This window comes from Pyrus communis, chromosome 7 (assembly GCF_041283825.1).
Source record: "Pyrus communis isolate YQ-2024b chromosome 7, ASM4128382v1, whole genome shotgun sequence".
NCBI classification, from domain to species: domain Eukaryota; kingdom Viridiplantae; phylum Streptophyta; class Magnoliopsida; order Rosales; family Rosaceae; genus Pyrus; species Pyrus communis.
Window position 1 is genome coordinate 26,317,724 of NC_142571.1, and position 18,481 is coordinate 26,336,204.

Consider the following 18,481-nt stretch of genomic DNA (forward strand, 5'->3'; position numbering starts at 1 on the left):
ACAAGAGATGCAACTAAAGATATCAAAGAAGTCTCAAGGGACGAGGTTAATGTAAATCACAAATTGAATTCTTTTGTAACTGAAAAACCAAAAAGGCACTGGCATGATACATCTCTGTGTCGATTACAACCGGAGCTGTTTTAGAACTGAGAATTTCCATGCGAAATACAAAAATTGAAAACTGAGAGTGAGAAATAAGATAAGTATAAAACTTCCGAGCTCAACAGTCACGCTGACAAAATCTGCTGTTCTTCTCGAACCCGAACTAATGATTTTGAATCCATGCTTCATCTTGGTTAATCAAATCAAGAAAAAGGCTCTATTTCCTGTCAAAGAAGTAGAGAAATCTTTAAAGTTGTTTGTGAGGAAACAAAGAACGAGTTTTGATTAAAGTTCGGACGAAATCCAGTGAACCCTCAAAGAAACTTGGTTTAAGACACGAAGAGAAGATTGACAAACCTTTTGTTCGCTTTTGGCGGGATTAGTCCTCTTTTTTCGAAGCTCTTGAACCTATCATTGACAAGGGTGCAACAACCCTTTGGGGGAAAAAAAGAAAAGCAATAAGACTTTCATTTAGTCTTTTATGAACACAAAGAATAAAAGTGGGAAAATTTTGGCAAAAAAAGAAAAGTGCAGTGTACCTTAAGCTTCCGGAGGGATCCTGATAACTCTTCAGTCAAGAGGACTTGAACCGGGGCAGGCTCGAACCTGTAATAGAAGGATTATACATAGGAAGGTAAACAAACAAACTATACTAAATGTGTGTGTATGAGAGGGAGAGCATTGTTTAAGACATACTTATGCTTCCCCAATCGTGGGGGACATGACTTGAGTTTTTCTTGTTTAGCTACAACTTGTCGAAGATGTCTTTTATGCCTCTCCTCGTCCTCTTTCGCTATTTCTTGAATGATATCTGGTAAGCTGCGACCAAAGGGCAAAGCAAATATTAGAATGTAATCTTCACCAGAGTACTGTAGAGACAAAAGTTGTGTAAGTATATTACCCGTCAATTTCTTTGGAAAGCTGCTTCGCCTGTCTAGCTTCTGCTTCCTTTTTAAGCTGTTCTTTACGCCTAGCTCTCTTATTTAATATGACTGTTGTCACCCTCTTTGTTTTTAAAGGCCTGCACCATGTTTTTTCAAGCAATATGAGCTAATGGCATTTAGTTTAGATGACCTTATAATGCATACAACATAAAATTACCCATTATCAAACAAAAACTGGGCTCACATTTTCTCAGATGCAGCATCCCCATTCTCATCCAAATTTTCTGGATTCATATTGTCATCACTGCCTTCATCTGCCTCAAGAAAATACATCTAAAAAAGTAGATTGGTAGTCTAAGATTCTCATTTATGAATATATAAATTAGAGTAATATGTAAAATAGAAAATACTTGTCGTTATGACTCCTTGTCCATCATGTTTTGTACTACAATTGTTAAGATTCCTAGTTATATTCTTTATACCGAAAACAATTTCATTATCCAAGACAACTATAATTTTTTTAATGACGTGTATGTAAAGCTCTACATTAAGCCCAGTGATGACTAATACATGAAAGGAACGAAAGATACTCACTTCTTCTTCGTCAACAGCCTCTCCAGGAACAGTTAGAGGAACTGGTTGAGGTCCTAGCTCTTTTTTATAGACTTTCCCCATTTCTTCTGCAACAGCATGAGCCAATGTTTCCTGGATTGACAAAAGAGGCAAAGATGAGAAAACTTTATGCCATACAAGCTGAAAGGTCAACAAACAAAAAATGTACTAGATGAGTGTATTAAAAAACTACCTGATGACTTTCAAATGTGGGATTGAATGAGGATCCTGGAGGCTCAACTTCTACGGCAGGAATAATTGATGGCTTCCTCGTCTTAAAAAAAATTCAATAAACATACATCAACTAAGAGCTATGCACTGTTAGCAAAAACAGTGTCTATTCAAACAATAACACAGCAGCCTAATGCTGCTTCGGAGTCTATATGACTCCCACATAAGATATGATCCATGACGCATCTTATTATTTATAATTATGACTTGGTGGTCAGAAGTTGCATTTTAGTGTGCTCTTCACGCATTACCTGAATTGAATTAGAGTTACAGAAACAGAAAAAAAACCAATATGAACAATAACATGATCACATTCTTGAACTTAAACAATGAGCCTTACCTTCTTGGTTTTTTTGTTGTCATCACCTGCACGAGAGTTAAAAACAGTCAACACAATGCACAGAACCATGTATGAAAAGAAAATAACAGAAATAAAATAGTGGAAAGAATGCAATAGATGTTAAGGTTGAGGAAACCTGTGTAGCCCCATAAGTCAGCCATGCCAGAAGATGAGACAGAACGCTGCCAGATTCAAACTAAAATTAATACCAAATCGCTAGAACTATATAACATCTGCAGGTTTACATTTTATAATATAACAACTGACCTCAGGATTCCATCCAGATTCATCTATTAGTTCTGGAACCTTTTTATGTGCTTTCTTAGATTTCTTCAGAGTCGAAGAAGGCACTGGTTGTACAAATGGATTTTTCTGTAGCATGCTTTCAACATGGAGTACTTTCTGTCTGTGCTTTTCAATCTTCCTCTTCACCGAAAGATCTGCTCCGGCCAAAGCATACAAGTTCAGTTCCACGTAAAAAAGGACAACGTTTAAGAAAACGCAAGAGCATAAAACACAAGAAAAGAACTGAACTGAACCAAATTCCATACTTATTAAAGTATATATATATATATCAATAAGTGACTATTTGACTCACTCCAGATTTCTATACAGTTTTCTAAACCCAGATTGAATACAACAAGATTCCTTCCAAGCCATAAAACGACTCTAAACAATCAAAATTCAAGCTGAATTCTATCCAAATTAATCAAAATTCAAGCTGAATTCTATCCAAGCAAAATGGCCCTCATTTTCTCCGAAATACAGTTCTTCGTAAATGATCAGAGTTTGTTTGACCATCACTCACATTAAGCTAAAGTAAGCTCATTTAACAGAAAATGCAACAATCCAATCAAATTTTCGACATACAATAATCTGAAATTCAATCAAACTCTTCCATTTATTTGTTCGTGTCGCATCTCGATAAGTTCAACACAAAAATCCAGCTCAAAAAAATTTCTAATTTCCTACTCAGAAAACCAATTAATTCAATGTCAACCAGCTAGCAACCACAGGGAAGCGGGATACATAGGGGAATTTGGCAAAACCAAAAGGGTATGAAGGTACAAACATTGCTTCGGAGAAAGTAGGTACCTTTGGACTTGTCTTCGAAGAAGAGAGACTCGGCGGGGGCGGAGGCGAGAGAGCCGCCGGAGAGGGCGTCCTTGGTGGACTGCTCGAAGAAATCGTGGATGTCATCGGTGCTGATGTTGGCCCTCCATGCCTTCTTTCCCTTCCTGGAGGTCTTGGCTTTCTTCCCCATCGCTATTTTCCTTCTATTTCTGAGTTCTGAGTTCTCAAGTGCGCTGCTTTCTCTGCGGGTTTAGGTGGTTCATTTATAAACCCTAATTCTGAATGGCAGGTAAACGGCGTCGTTCGCTAACTAGTTTTTTCTTATATTGAAATTCTTTTTAAGAAAAACTAATCAAAATTATTTAAATATTTTGAATTTTAACACAAAATAAAAACGTAAACTGAATAATACCAGAATTAACATTTTAATATAATATTATGATTTTTCGTTAAAATAAATACCATCGAAAACTTTTCGTTAAACATATCAATTTTTTTTTTTTTAATGGCAGAAGCTTTTTACTTTTTATTTATTCGGTAGAGTACTGTAGAATATTGTGGTGGGGATCGGAAAAGATAACTTCCGATAACAGAGAGACATTTCAAAGCATAAGCATCAGCAACTTCATCACCTCATTGTGATCACTGGAAGACGACAATCGGCTAACTGCGACGGAGGTCCATGGGTCTGGCCGTTAAATTGGGCTTTCCTCAACCTGCTTATCCTCGGGTTCTTCCCGCTTCGACTTCCAAAAACAAAGTAAGCAACTCCATCTCTCTCTCTCTCTCTCTCTCTCTCTCTCTCTCTCTTCTGCCTCTTTTGTTGCTGTTTTGGTCTCTCTTTCTTCGTTAACTTCATGTTCGTTCATTCACAAAGTAATAATAATAATATCAAACTTAATTGATTGCAGAGTAAAAATTCAACATTAATTCAATTATCTCCAACAACCCAGAAACCCAATGGAAGCAAATTTCCCAGCTTAGTTTCTGTTGATGAAACTCGGAAAAGGTTTCAAATTCAACCCTTAATTGATATCCTTTATGGTTGTGAGGACATGGGTTCTGTAGGAAAAGTTAAATCTGTTCATGGGTTGGTGTTAAAATCCGAGCTTTCGGACAGGGACTTGCTGGTGGTGTTGAACCATGTTGCCAATGCCTATTCGAAATGCTCGGATTTTGACACAGCTCGGCGAGTGTTTGATGAAATGCCGGTAAGGAACATCTTCTCTTGGACAGTCATGATTGTTGGGTCGACAGAGAGTGGGTTGTTTCTTGATGGGTTTAAGTTCTTTTGTGATATGGTGGATAGTGGAATTTTACCAGACAAGTTTGTGTATTCGGCGGTTGTGCAGACATGCATTGGGTTAGATTGTATCAAATTGGGCGAAATGGTGCATGCCCAGGTTGTTGTAAGAGGCTTTGCGTCTGATACTTTTGTAAGTACATCTCTTCTTAACATGTATGCAAAGTTCGGAATGGTTGAGAATTCGTGTAGGATGTTTAATTCCATGACTGAACATAATAAAGTCTCCTGGAATGCAATGATTTCGGGGTTAACATCAAATGACCTTCATTCTGAAGCATTTGATCAATTTGTAAGAATGCAGAAAGAAGGAATTAAACCAAATCTGTATACACTCATCAGTGTCTCGAAAGCAGTCGGGAAGTTAGGTAATGTTGACAAGAGCAAAATTGTTCACAGTTATGCATCTGGATTGGGCATGGAGTCTAGTGTTCTTGTGGGAACTGCTCTTATCGATATGTACTCCAAATGCAAGTCTCTGTCTGATGCAAGATCTGTTTTTGACTTTAATTTCACCAGTTGTAAAACCAATCCACCATGGAATGCAATGATCTCTGGCTATTCACAGTCAGGTCACAGCCAAGAAGCATTGGAGCACTTTGTGAGAATGTGTGTAAACAATATACAACCAGACAAATACACTTACTGCAGTGTCTTCAATGCAATAGCTGCTTTGAAATGTTTGCGTTTGGGAAAGGAAATTCACGGGATGGTTTTGAAGTCTGGGGTGGAAATGAAGGTTACAAGCATCTCCAATGCAATTGCCAATGCATATGCCAAATGTGGGTTGCTCAAAGACGTACAGAAGGTCTTTGACAGGATAGAAGAGAGAGATTTAGTGTCTTGGACAACACTGGTGACTGCTTGTTCACAATGTTTTGAATGGGAGGATGCACTGATAGTCTTCTCGAAGTTGAGAGAAGAAGGCTTTACACCGAACGAGTTTACCATTTCTAGTGTGCTTGTTGCATGTGCCAGCCTTTGTTTCCTGGAGTATGGTCAGCAAGTCCATGGCCTCCTTTGCAAGGCTGGCTTGGACTCGGAAAAATGTATAGAAAGTGCTCTAATTGATATGTATGCCAAGTGCGGTAATATAGACGAGGCGCAAGAGGTCTTTGAGAGGATTTCTGAACCAGATACAGTGTCGTGGACTGCTATTATATCAGGCTATGCTCAACATGGGCTTGTGGAGGATGCTCTTGAACTCTTTAAGAGAATGGAGCAGATGGGTGTGAAGGCCAATGATGTGACGCTATTGTGTGTTCTGTTTGCATGCAGCCACCGTGGTATGGTAGATGAAGGCCACTATCATTTTCATCAAATGGAAAAATCATATGGGGTGGTGCCAAAGATGGAACATTATGCTTGTATTGTTGATCTCTTAGGTCGTGTAGGTCGTCTTAATGATGCAATGGAGTTCATAGAAAGAATGCCAATTGAGCCCAACGAAATGGTTTGGCAGACTTTGTTGGGAGCATGTAGGGTACATGAAAATGTTGGGTTGGGGGAGATTGCAGCTGAGAAGATTCTTTCGGTTACACCAGAATCCTCAGCTACCTATGTTCTTCTATCCAACACTTATATCAGGACAGGGAGTTATGAAGATGGACTTAGTCTGAGGGATGTGATGAAAGACCGAGGCGTGAAAAAGGAACCGGGTTGTAGTTGGATTTCTGTGAATGGTAGAATCCACAAATTTTATGCAGGGGATCAACAACATCCGGAAAAGCATGATATTTATGCAAAGTTAGAAGAGCTGAGAGTGAAGCTTAAATCCATGGGTTACATTCCAGATTTGCGTTATGTATTGCAAGATATGAATTTGGTAGGAAAAAAGGGGGATGCATGGATGAGCTTGCTGAATAGAAAAGATTAATGTCAACAACTTGTTCAATATTTCTTGTATAACCATGTCAAGTACGGGGACAAAATGTTCAGGTCTGGTGTATATGATCAACATAAAGAGAAGTGGCAGCATCTAAAAGAGTAAATGAATCTTTGGATGATAAAACTCCAAGGGCGGAACTGCCATGTACATTCGAGGATTTTTTTTTTCAGCTGCTCAGTTCTTCTTTCGAGGTACATACAGGCTACAGATGAAAAACCCACAAAGTTCATGTTGCCACATTGGTTCAATGAACTTGTGAAAGAATGTTGATCTCATTGACTGGCAACGAAATATCATTGTTCAATTGACTATGGTGGATTTTTGGCTTCTTTGATCAGAGAGTTTTTTCGGGCACATGCGGTGTTCTCAAGAGGCTGTGTATAGGGTCAAGTGGCAGAATTGACTTGAGTTCATTATTAAGGACCCTGGGGCTCACAACTATTCGACGACACCCACCGATACAAAGGTATTGAACTGTATGGCTGCACAGGATTTCACACTCCGTGTTAAGAGGTGCAGGGGAAGAGGGTATGAAACCGTTACATGTAAGTCTTTCTCCCGACTTTGAGGAAAACCAAGTGGAAATCCTATTCTGAAGTCAGGCTATTCAACTCATCGTGTTTTGGGTTTCCACACATTCTGATTGATATAGTGAGGTCACTAATCAGCTTTGTTTTATGTAATGAGCTGATGAGAGGATGTTGGCTACTTTTCCTAAAGTGTGTTAAATGGGGATGGGACATATTTTGTCTACACTATATATTTACTGGAGGAATTCACATCACATATCATTGCGGGTTCAATCATTCATAATCCATGTTCAAAATTCTGCGCCTTGTCCAGTCTCTCCAGAGGATATAAGCTTTTTTAACTGAATAAAAGCAAGGAAAGTGTGTACTTCCTTTCACTCAATAAATCTTAGTATTTTGGAGTTTGATCGGCATATCCACGTACCACACCGTGTGGTGTTACTAATTTCCATGTTATAATCCTAGATCTGTGCATATCAATTGTGTCATCCGCTCATACCATAACTCATAGATCAGTACACCAATTGTCATGTGGCAGTTCGGCCGTTACACAAACCATTTCTCCTGGGAATTTTCTAGTATGGACCAGGGCATAGCATACATTGAGATCATTAATTGTTTGATCTTCATCCATTGAATTACTAATCACACGTTTAGTCGTTCATTCACTTGGTTGATGCTATGTGTAGTGTCATTGTAGAATTTTCCTTTTCTCTACAAGGTGGCTAAAAACTTATTACTCTTTTGCTTCTCCAATCTCCAACCCAAAATCTCAGTTGTGTCTCCTATCTTTGTGGGGCTTTTGCTTAAGCTTGTGGGGCATTAGAAAATTTGCAAGCCAAAAGAGGACATGAAGCAGTAAGAGAGCCAACAATCTGTGCCCTTGAAACAGTATCCAAAAATCAACAAAAAGACAGCAACCTAACAGTTGAAAACACCCTTCCTTTTGAGATGTCTCTCTTGCCTTGCGTGTACAAATATATACATATATACATATTCATTATATGAGGACAAGCCTTTACGCAACAGAAAAGTTGCTCCTTTGTGACCAAAAGATCACGGATTTGAATCATGAAAACAACATATTTGCAGAGCAAGAGTAGAGTTGCGTACGATAGACGTCTCTTCCCTCCTTCCAACCCCCTCAAAGAGGAGAGCCTTGTTGGCTTGGAATCGACTTTATATATATGCATTATATACACACACAGATCCATCTGGTTCTGCCATCGCTGGGAGGATCTTTGCAGGTTCCAATTTACCTGTGATGAACAAGACACACATAGCTAGGGACACATACATTTGATATATGATCCAGGTTTCTCTACTTTGCTATGCTCCATACAACTTTTGCAAATTATTTTATTTTCTCATCATTGTGATTGCAATTATGTCATCTTCGATGGCTACAACCGACCCCGTGACCTCTATTTTTTTTTTTTTTTTTTTTTTTTTTTTGGTTTTTATAAATTTTTTATTTTGTTATCTGGGTCAAGATCAATGACTCGGTGGGGTTGATTGCAACTCGAAATAGAACAATTAGGTGCACTCTGTGACTTAAGGCCATGCATAATGATGCTATACATAGACCATTGTTTGTCATGATAGATACGGAGGTCACCTCCGTTCAAATATTTCACATCGATCATATCTTTGAAAAAAGAAGAGTTTAAATATCTTAACTATAATTTAACTAATATTGAGGTTTTTTTGTGATAAAACTCCACAGATTGTGTAGGTGGTAATTAACAAATTGAAGATAATATCGATGTTGTTAGAAGTAGGCATTTGGCTTGTCTTTCTGATAATTTGACATGGTATCAGAGTCAGAGAGCGGACCCATACCACCACATGATGGGTGGGTCTCCTTGGCCCACCGAGATGATGGTGGGTCCTTTGGCCCCGCGTGCAGGGTGAGCCACCTTGGTTGCCAATGTGTAGATCTCCTATGTGTGACCCACTAATTAGGTGTCTCAGGTAAGGAGCTGTGTTGAAATAGCTCGCATCAACCGTACCTTTGAGAAAAGAAGAGTTTAAATATCCCAACTCTAGACATCCTAACCTCAGTCTAACTATACCAAAGTTTTTTGTGATAAAACTTGGTAATTAACAAGTTGGGGACAATATCGGTAATAATATGACACCTTCAAGATGATGGCTCCAAGATGATGGGTACGTATGTCAAGTCCTTGAAAATCACACGAGGCCACCGCCATACTTATTTTCATGTCACCTTCAAGATAATTAATCTTTAGAGAAAGTCGGGTTAACTAATCCTATCACTAAGATCTCGTGTCTCTGGACGTAAGATATAAAACCAAACGTGGGCACATAATTAGGTTAACTAATCTTGTCACTCAGACCCACGTCTGATTGACTAATCCTCTCACTTAAACCTCATATGATCCGAGACGCAAGACCTCTACAACTTAACTGTATATATATTTTTTATACATGGCACTTGATAGACATAGTTTAAGCTCTATATGTTTATCACTATATTCACCTCTATTTCAAAAAATTAGAGGCAAAATATATTGCATGCCGTAAACCACAAGGAATGCAAATTGTAACTGAACCTTAAATATATATACAGTGTGTAAATATAAATGATTATTTATATATTGAAAAGAGAGGAATGTAAAAGAGAGAGGGAGAGAGAGAAACCCACGTGGGTTATTTATTTATTTATTTTTATTTTTTTATTAATTAGAGATATGTTTTGATCATATGTAGGTGAAGAAAAAAATTTCTGTGCGGAATTATTTTAATGTCCATATTTTTTTATTTTTTAATATTTTCTTTCAAGTATTCATGTAAGGGTATAATAGTATTTATATTGGAATTTGGATGACAAAGAGTATTAAGCAATATAGATTGATACCCAGAAGAAGAGATTCACTAATTTTTCATGTCAGTGGCAACGACGCGAAGGAAATAAGGTGGTTCATGAGTTAGCAAAATTTGGACTTTATAATGATGGATTTCATACATGGATGGAGGAGGAGCCAATTTGGCTTGCTTCTTTCTTGGAAGTAGATTTGGAGAATGATAATTGAATGTAAGTGGGGAGTAATTTGGTGAAGTACTCTTTTTTCCCTCTTCTCTGGAGGTTTTTAATGAGGCTTCCATTGCTTCCCCAAATCTTTTGTACTTTGTTATTTTTACAAAAAATAAAAATTCAGTTTTCGATTAAAAAATAATAATAAATAAAAAGAAAGTAAGCAATATAGATTGCATGCCTCATATAGTATCACTCTGGGGGCTCTTTCAATGAATGCTATGGATATTTTCAGAAGCGGTATTGCCCGTATTGTGGAGATGAGTTGATTGGTGGTTTCCTTTTCAGATTAGTTAGGTTTTAAATTTTTGTGATATTCCCCACTTCTCACGTTTGTGATGTCTTGGTGTCGCGAGTTGATGTGGCCTCGTTATTGTAGTGATGGTTTGATGTGGCCTCACTAGTTTAGTAAAGGCCTATTTGTACACGCATCTAATGCCGAGTGTCGTGTAATCCTCTTTGTGGCAGATTAGTACTGTATGTTCTTAATTCTTGCGGTAGCTATATAGGAGTTTAACTTATTTTTTGGTTGCACTAATTTCTCTTCAGATCAAAAAATTGGTCACTAAAAATATGTGAAAGGCATTGGATTGGTTGCTCGGGTTTAGAAGACACAAACAACCATATTTTTCGAGCCTATTAGAGGGGAACGGGCACGCTTTTGTATTTGTTGGTCCCTGTTAATAAAATCACTCTAATATAAAGAATAAAATTCCAATCTAATATTGCGCACCAAAAGAAGCATTTAAGTATTATATCAAAGTGTACGCCAAATTTAGATTCTTATTTAGAAATTGTAAGGGTGGTGCTATCTACCAATTTTTATTTCTTACACACCTCTCTTAATTTTTTGTTGTCGAATTGAAAGAATTAAAGAAGATCAATGAACACAAATTAACAAAAGTGTGTAGAAGGTAATTAAAAATATACGTATATAGCACTATCCAATTGAAAATGACTTTCAATACATCTTAATCTGTCGTTAATTTTTTGCTCTGGCTTACCATGCATATAAGTCAATAGATCGATTAACCAGTGACCAACCAACATACTGTTTCTTTATATAAGAACTTAATTTCTTAAGAACATGTATTACACAAACGAAAGTATAAAGGTTATTAATTTAAGAAGAAACCAATGCATGCCGATATCATTTTAAAATATTTGGCATAATAATTTTTTGGCTTGAAAAAGTAAAAAGCAATACAGCTGTATGAAGTCTTAGGCCGATTTGTTTGCATGGGTCATGGGTACTCTCTCTGCACATAACAAGGGTCATGGGTGCTCTCTCTGCACATAACAAGATTATTACAGCAAAGCAATTTGTAGGGATTATATAACTGTAAGCTAAAAATTCTAAAATGACGACGTTGGACAACGACCTTTTTTATTCTCGAGCGTGGGGGATACATGGGGGATGAAAATGACATTTTCTTCAATCTATTTAATGAATTAATCATTTATGTAAGTACATATGTAAAGAGATATTCTAGGTTGCAATTACCTGTAGTGTCGGTGAATTACACAATCGTGGTTAGAGGTAGTTGAAATGTCTCTGTGAGTCATTACAGTTTCTTAAATGTGAACATGCACTTGATATATGATTTATATGTTGTTGTTATTATTGTTACCGTTAATATATAGGGAACTGTTATTAGCACTCCAAAAATCTCATTCTACACTCTTCACAAGTGTATTTTTCTTTTTAAATACAAAAAGTTTGCAGTGTAGAATAAGAATTTTGGAGTGCCAATAACAATTCCCAATATATATTGTGCTTGCAAATTTAGTTAACTGCAACTTAGAATGAATGTATATGTAAATGTGTATGTATTTGATATATCTAACCAAACTTTTGGATATTGTCACTTATATATATATATATATATATGTTATCCTTGCATGTAGATTCTTCAATTGCCTACAAGAACTCTCTCTCTCTCTCTATGAACAACAGAGGCCCTAATCACTCAACTTTATGCATCAAATAAATTTTGTTTCCACTGTCACATTTGCATGTGAATGTACGTTCCCAAAGTGCAACTCACGTGAGTTTTTTGCAAGCAAGAGTCACAAGAATCCTATATACATATTACTACACTAAAGAATATTTCTTGGACACAATGTTTATGTATTTGTATATGACAGTAACAATTTATTGGGTTATTTTTTTAAGTGAATCACAAAATTTTGGAACCTTATGACGGAGCACAGATTTGTTGTCAAGCATTGCAAAACGATGGCTTTATGTGGTGATTGTGGCAAGGCTTGTCATTATATGAGATTTTTATTCCATTTTCAAATAATATGGAATGTCACGAGAAGCATTTCTGAATAAAATAATACTTTCATTGCATGATTGTGCATGCCCTAATTAAATTGGTTCCAATTCTTTGTTGTTATTTTGATTTGCTTTGTCGCATGTTTTTGGATACCTAACAGACACCAAAACGCGTACAGGTCATGAGTAGTGCACCATAATTAACTACATATCACTTTCTAATTGAGATTATTATAAACAGTTAAGAATTTCATTATTGCTGTGATCTCACAAATACAACAGAGTTTAACGCGTACATATGTCCTACGTTGATCAATTAATTAATTAAAAATGAATAAAATAAAAGCCTTTTAAAAATGTATTAATATTAAGGGGAGGGGGCCAAAACTATTACAATAATTTAAGAAATGAGAGAGTTTCGAACCTGGATCACATAAGTAGAAACATAACAACATATTCACTAGGATATTGAACCACATAAGATAAAATATAAGCATATTTGTCTTCGTCGGGTTTATACCCCAAAGCATTCCCTTCATTATGAAACAGGTGAATGAGAACAATCAAATCCTCAAAGATTCTTCTGCAGCAACCTCCAACTTTTTCGCAACTAACAAGCCCTAAGATGAGTACGTATAATAGGTTAATTTATAACCCTCAAAATCGATGATAAAATAGAGCTTAAAATCCTTTGCATTTTGGGTTTGAGGGATGGTAAAATAGAGCTTAAGATCCTTTGCCTTCGGGTTTGAGGGTGAACCTCTGTGTCCTACATATCGTTCTACTCCGATAAACTAACATTGCGTAACCATCTATTTATTTGTAAAATAAATCGGAATGAATCAATTCATTGTCATCAACCAAGTAGAAATTGCATGCATATATCCTCATAACAGGTTTTCCAAATCAAATAAAAATGTAAAATGGTTAGGGATTATTAAGGGAAAAAAAGGGTTACGGAAAACCTGATAAGAATTGGACAGCACTGAACAAATTAATAAAACGAAATCAGTCACTTCAATTTGATGAAGAAATGCTAGCTAATAGGTTTCAAAGGTATCAAGACAAATTATTGCTTATCTGTTTTAATTTGTTTTTTCCTACTTTTTTCTTCAGTATATTATCATATCGATAAGCATCAGGTCACGCTCAGTATTTTGATTCATGCCTTCCAGCGTATTACAAGTAGTGCATTTCATGGAGATAAAACCAATTAACCCAGTACTACCTGATCAGTAAGTTGCATGAGAAATCAAATCAAAATTATGATGGATCTGTTTACATATACAAAATCAAAGCGCATGCGCCATGATCAACCAAAACTAATCTGGGAAAATAATTGAGGGAAACCCTAATTCTTGGAAAAAAAAAATTAAAAATAAGCTAAGGAAACCCTAATTTATGGAGGGCAAGAGACAAGGGTTGGGAGCAGGGTATGTGTATGTAGAGTATTGTTCGGTTGTAATGATTAATGGGCACACATGTGAATAGAGTTAGTACGTGATTTGTCTCTGTGGCGAATGGAGACAATGCTCGAACGAACAAGGACTAGCTAGGGAAAACTCTTGCTCTTAAGTCTCCTATAAATGTACATTTACAATTATACATGTATACACGCAGTGACTATATATGTTTGATTCATAAATATAAAGGTCTCGTCATGCATAAAAAGTACATATATTGACTGCAGATGGAAATTGGTATTTAACTTGCATGCTTATTGGTATTTGGTGCAAGCTGAGGTTCTTTTTCCTCATCTACCTGTCCATGGAAGGAAATATATTTTTGGAAATATTTGACTAATCTTTTATAAGTTTATATGCAAATGCATTGTCAAAAGTTAAAGAAGTGCTAATTCAATTAACTTAATCTGACCTGCAAGTTGCACTCAAAATGATCATATGGTCCTGGAATGGATATAAAATTATAAATAGATTTTGGTTCATGATTAATTAGTATAAAGAACAAGTAGCTAGATAGAACATGATGAAATCAACTATCCTCATGCATAAATACTTAATGTTATGCATCTATGATTGCATATACATGGTACATATTTATATGAGTTTCAAAAAATTTAATTAAATTAAAAGAGGGTATGATGAGCAGATACGAGCGTAACCAATTTGGGCAGATTGTATATATGCATATCTCCTTACACTCAAATTTGAATCATCTTATTTAATGTTGATTATCTCATCGTTTGTCAAGAAAAAGGTATAATGAATATGAACTAGAAGGTTATTTGCTAGCTAGAGATGATGAGAAGGTAGACATGGCACGTGTAGAGAGAGGAAGACAGAGAAAGGGAGAGGACAAAAGGGAAAACGGAGATGGGGAGGGGGATTGCGTGTTTGGGAAGAGGCTAAGCTAAAATAAACCCCGTGAGGCGTGTTTGGAGGCATTCCAAAACTCACAAACTAAACATGTATCGATCATATTTTGTTGCTTCTCTTCTCATGCACTTGTTTCGATGGCTCGATGGTTGGCCTATTCCACAAATCCACAGTTGCCACTCCCACCTCGATCCCTCTATATATCTCCCTCACGTGCTCATGATTCCCCCATTTCTTCCCGCGCTTCACTTCTTTTTTTCCCTTTCTACCCCTTTCTCTGTATCATTTTCGCATCTTTATTCACTAACAATTCATAATTTTGGTGCATACATACACATACACATATATATGTGAAATGAATATTCAGAATGAATGAAAGACATAAAATCTCTTTTGTTTTCAAGCTTATATTCGATCCTAAATGTTTTCTAGCTTACTATCTAGTGGCCTTAGCTTTCTGTATATCAACTTGCAGACTACTCCAAAAACATGCATGTGAAACTGATCACTCTCAATATCACTATTACTGTTTTTATCACCAGATAAATTATATACAGAATATATATGCAAAGATAAGTAATTATAATACATGTATGTATAGATTTTTTTTGTCGAAGACATGTATATATAAAAATTTGGCCATATAATTTGATTAGAAACTAGAAGAATATATACCGTATAATCTTAATCATTAGCAACTTTGCAGATATGATCTATGATTTTTTGCTGAACAGCTTGATAATGTTGGAAAGTTCATATAAATTATTAGTTTAGGTAGTACGTGGCGTGGTATGCATTTCTTTAATCAAGGACATTAATGTGATCTTATTTATAAGTAGTTAAGTTTTTTTATCTGAAAAATTTTCAGCAATATTGCTGAATTCCACTTTATCATGTATATACATGATATGATGAATATGTGTTGTTTCATGTTAAATTATTTTGTTTAGTGAATAAGTCACGTTGAATTCGATTTTTTCTGGAACAATTTGGTCATATGCACTGTTATACCCAACAAATTAAGTAAACTTTAGGTTTAAGAAGCACATTAGTACGAAAAATTTTTAATTGTGACGGAACACAAGTGGTACATCACGTGTTTTAATATGAGTGGTGAGAAATTTTATTTTTTAAGTTATTACCTTTTTAGCACACATATCTTACCATTTGTATAATGACACTTGGTGTACCACCTACCGGTCACATTGAAAAATCTCTTCATTAGTACTAAATAAATAAGAAGACAAATGATTAATTATGTGCAATTAATCATCCCAAGGATAAACGAGAAATGTTATTTCCTTAAAGCGAGGGCATGTCAGTAATTGCAGCCAGAATATATTTTCTATAGTACATTATTAATTTGTTGTGGGAAAAGAAAAAAAAAACTGAGGCAGTCATGTGCAGGGAAGCAAACAGGATCATATAGATTTGAGAGCTCATCGCCCTCTTATAAAAACTTTCAGAGCTTTTCAGAGACTTGTATAAGGAAGAGAAAGAAGAGAGGCGAAAGTGAAAGCTGGGAAATCTGAAATATATATCGAATCCGATATCCTACTTTTTTCAGTTTCCATGGTTTCTAGGGAGCACAAGAGCGCAGCACTCTATGAAAAGCTGCAACTTCTTCGTTCTATTACTAACTCTCATGCTGTAATTCCCCCTGCTGCATTCATTTCTCAGGCTTTCCCTTTATTCTATTGGCCTAAATTCTCGAAGTTTTGTATACACTAGTCTACAATTGTTTCTTTTCGCTAACACAAAATACATGCAATTGGTTTCGTTTTGTGTTGGCTGCCAGAAAAACCGCTTTTCTTTCCGGTTTCGCACCAACTTGGGCGAAATGGGGTCCCCCTGTTAAATATCTCATTTCAGCACCACTCTCTTGATTTTTAAACCGATGGAGAATTATTATTATGAATCTCATCCTTTTGGTCACCTGATAACTAAAAATTCATGGTCACTCACCTTTGAATTTGATTTCAAAGGTTGAGATTAAAATTCTTCCTTTGATATCAAATCCAAGAGTGAGCGACTATATATATATATATATATATATATATATATATATATATTTCCTTGTTGCCTGATGGCCATGAGAACATTTCTTTTAAGATTATATTCGGAACCAATTTATTTCTGTGGTTTGTTAAGCTTATCAAGAGAAAACTGAAACAATATTAAAAGTAGTATGCTGTGAGTTGTCGAAGGCTAAAAGTTCTTACGGTTTGTGTGTATGTGTGTGTCTCTCATGACTGCCCCTCCGATATATATATTCGTTTTCTGAAACATCTCAATATTCTATGTATGTTATCTTGATTTTAAACTGAGGATCGAGCATTAGAATTATATTGATAAGAATTCAATTATCTATTTGTGTAATTTACTACGTCTATATATATCTAAAGAGAGAGATCAATTAATTTGGAATTTCATTATAAGTACAGAGCCGTCAGTTATGGCATTGATGTAATTATATGACACATATCCAAATCTACGAGAGAGTGTGTTTGTGTGTGTATATATAGGTATATATACATATTGGTTATATATGTATATATGTGTTTGTGTGTACATATATATTTTGATTATTGATCGATATCAAAAGTATACATGTCTAACAGTACAGTTTTTGGTTTGCGCATGTGTCTCAGCTAAACAAAACCTCCATCATAGTAGATGCCTCCAAGTACATTGAAGAGCTAAAACAAAAGGTGGAAAGACTGAATCAAGATATTGTAAATGCACAAACTACTTCATCATCAAGTGACCAAACTTCGTTGCCTGTGGTACTTATACAAACTGAATTGACCCTTTTCCATATCGGGTGCTATGATTAATATTTTATTAATGTCCTTTTTAGCTGTATGCGTAGTAATATATAATGGGATTTTTAATTTGTTATAATTTGTATATGTCCTTATTTTTTCAGCAGGTGACAGTGGAAACCCTAGAAAAAGGATTTCTGATAAATGCGTTTTCTGAGAAGAGTTGCCCAGGTTTGCTTGTGTCTGTTCTGGAAGCTTTCGAAGACTTGGGTCTCAATGTGCTTGAAGCTAGGGTTTCCTGTGCAGACAGTTTCAGGTTACAGGCAGTTGGAGGAGAAGTAAGACAATTCAATTTCTCTCTATATATAAATAATTACTATGGATTATATATAAACTTGTTCATGACAGCAGCTATAAAGTATATTCGCTTTAATATTGTATAGAATGAAGAGGAAGGTGAAAGCATTGACGCTCATGCAGTAAAGCAAGCAGTGGCAGTGGCTATAAAAAACTGGAGTGAAAATACCGAAAATGAGTAATCAAGATTCGGTTGCTATATATAGCTACCTAGGTATGTTTGATGATGATGATCATCAGTTTTCGCTTTCTTGGATAATGATGTAGCTTATCAAGGAATTAATCAAGCTTCAAACAACTTAAGTATTAGATCGGTTTTGTTGTAGTAGCTAGTTGGCTAGGATGGCATGAATGATATGTTGATTATCAAGGAATTAATCAAGCTTTAAACAACTTAGTTACAAATGCTTGATCAGCTAGATCCATATGAATGGGATGAATTAGCTCCTGATTAAATAAAAAGAATAATTAATCAACTTCGGGTCATATCAATATCAATAGTTCTGATTCTTAGGTTGATTAATAATATTAGAGTGCTTGTAAATGGCAGAGCGACCACGATCTACTGAAGTTTAGTCATACATTGCTTCAGTTCCACTTTAAAAATTTATTTAGGGGGTGTAGTTAAATTAAGATCTGGAAAAAGTTTAAAAGACTTTTTTAAGTAGTAGATTTGCAGTGGTACTGAAAAATCAAAAGAGTACTGAGTCCAAGAATTAG

The 18,481-nt window shown here is 35.8% G+C and overlaps 3 protein-coding genes across 4 annotated transcripts; 2 read left to right on the forward strand and 1 right to left on the reverse strand.

Annotated features, from left to right (window-relative positions):
• Nucleotides 1-46: 46 nt before the first annotated feature.
• Nucleotides 47-3,533, reverse strand: LOC137734056 (ribosome biogenesis protein NOP53). The gene is made up of 12 exons (XM_068473316.2): nt 3,265-3,533; nt 2,437-2,609; nt 2,306-2,351; nt 2,170-2,195; nt 1,792-1,872; nt 1,581-1,691; nt 1,231-1,319; nt 1,004-1,123; nt 799-921; nt 642-708; nt 460-536; nt 47-326 (listed from the first exon to the last, which is right to left on the reverse strand). The coding sequence occupies exons 1-12, from the start codon at nt 3,431-3,433 to the stop codon at nt 320-322; spliced, it is 1,089 nt and encodes a 362-aa protein (XP_068329417.2). The 5' UTR covers nt 3,434-3,533; the 3' UTR covers nt 47-319.
• Nucleotides 3,534-3,750: 217 nt separating this feature from the next.
• On the forward strand, nt 3,751-7,220 carry LOC137735226 (pentatricopeptide repeat-containing protein At3g16610-like). The gene is made up of 2 exons (XM_088696724.1): nt 3,751-4,003; nt 4,155-7,220. The coding sequence occupies exons 1-2, from the start codon at nt 3,926-3,928 to the stop codon at nt 6,420-6,422; spliced, it is 2,346 nt and encodes a 781-aa protein (XP_088552850.1). The 5' UTR covers nt 3,751-3,925; the 3' UTR covers nt 6,423-7,220.
• Nucleotides 7,221-16,031: 8,811 nt separating this feature from the next.
• Nucleotides 16,032-18,070, forward strand: LOC137735772 (transcription factor bHLH61). 2 transcript variants are annotated; one of them, XM_068475212.2, is made up of 4 exons: nt 16,032-16,289; nt 17,291-17,425; nt 17,572-17,742; nt 17,848-18,070. In XM_068475212.2, the coding sequence occupies exons 1-4, from the start codon at nt 16,212-16,214 to the stop codon at nt 17,941-17,943; spliced, it is 480 nt and encodes a 159-aa protein (XP_068331313.2). In that variant the 5' UTR covers nt 16,032-16,211; the 3' UTR covers nt 17,944-18,070. The 2 variants fall into 2 exon arrangements, with proteins under 2 accessions (XP_068331313.2, XP_068331312.2); XM_068475211.2 differs by having other exon boundaries at nt 16,038-16,289; nt 17,569-17,742.
• The last annotated feature ends 411 nt before the right edge of the window (nt 18,071-18,481 follow it).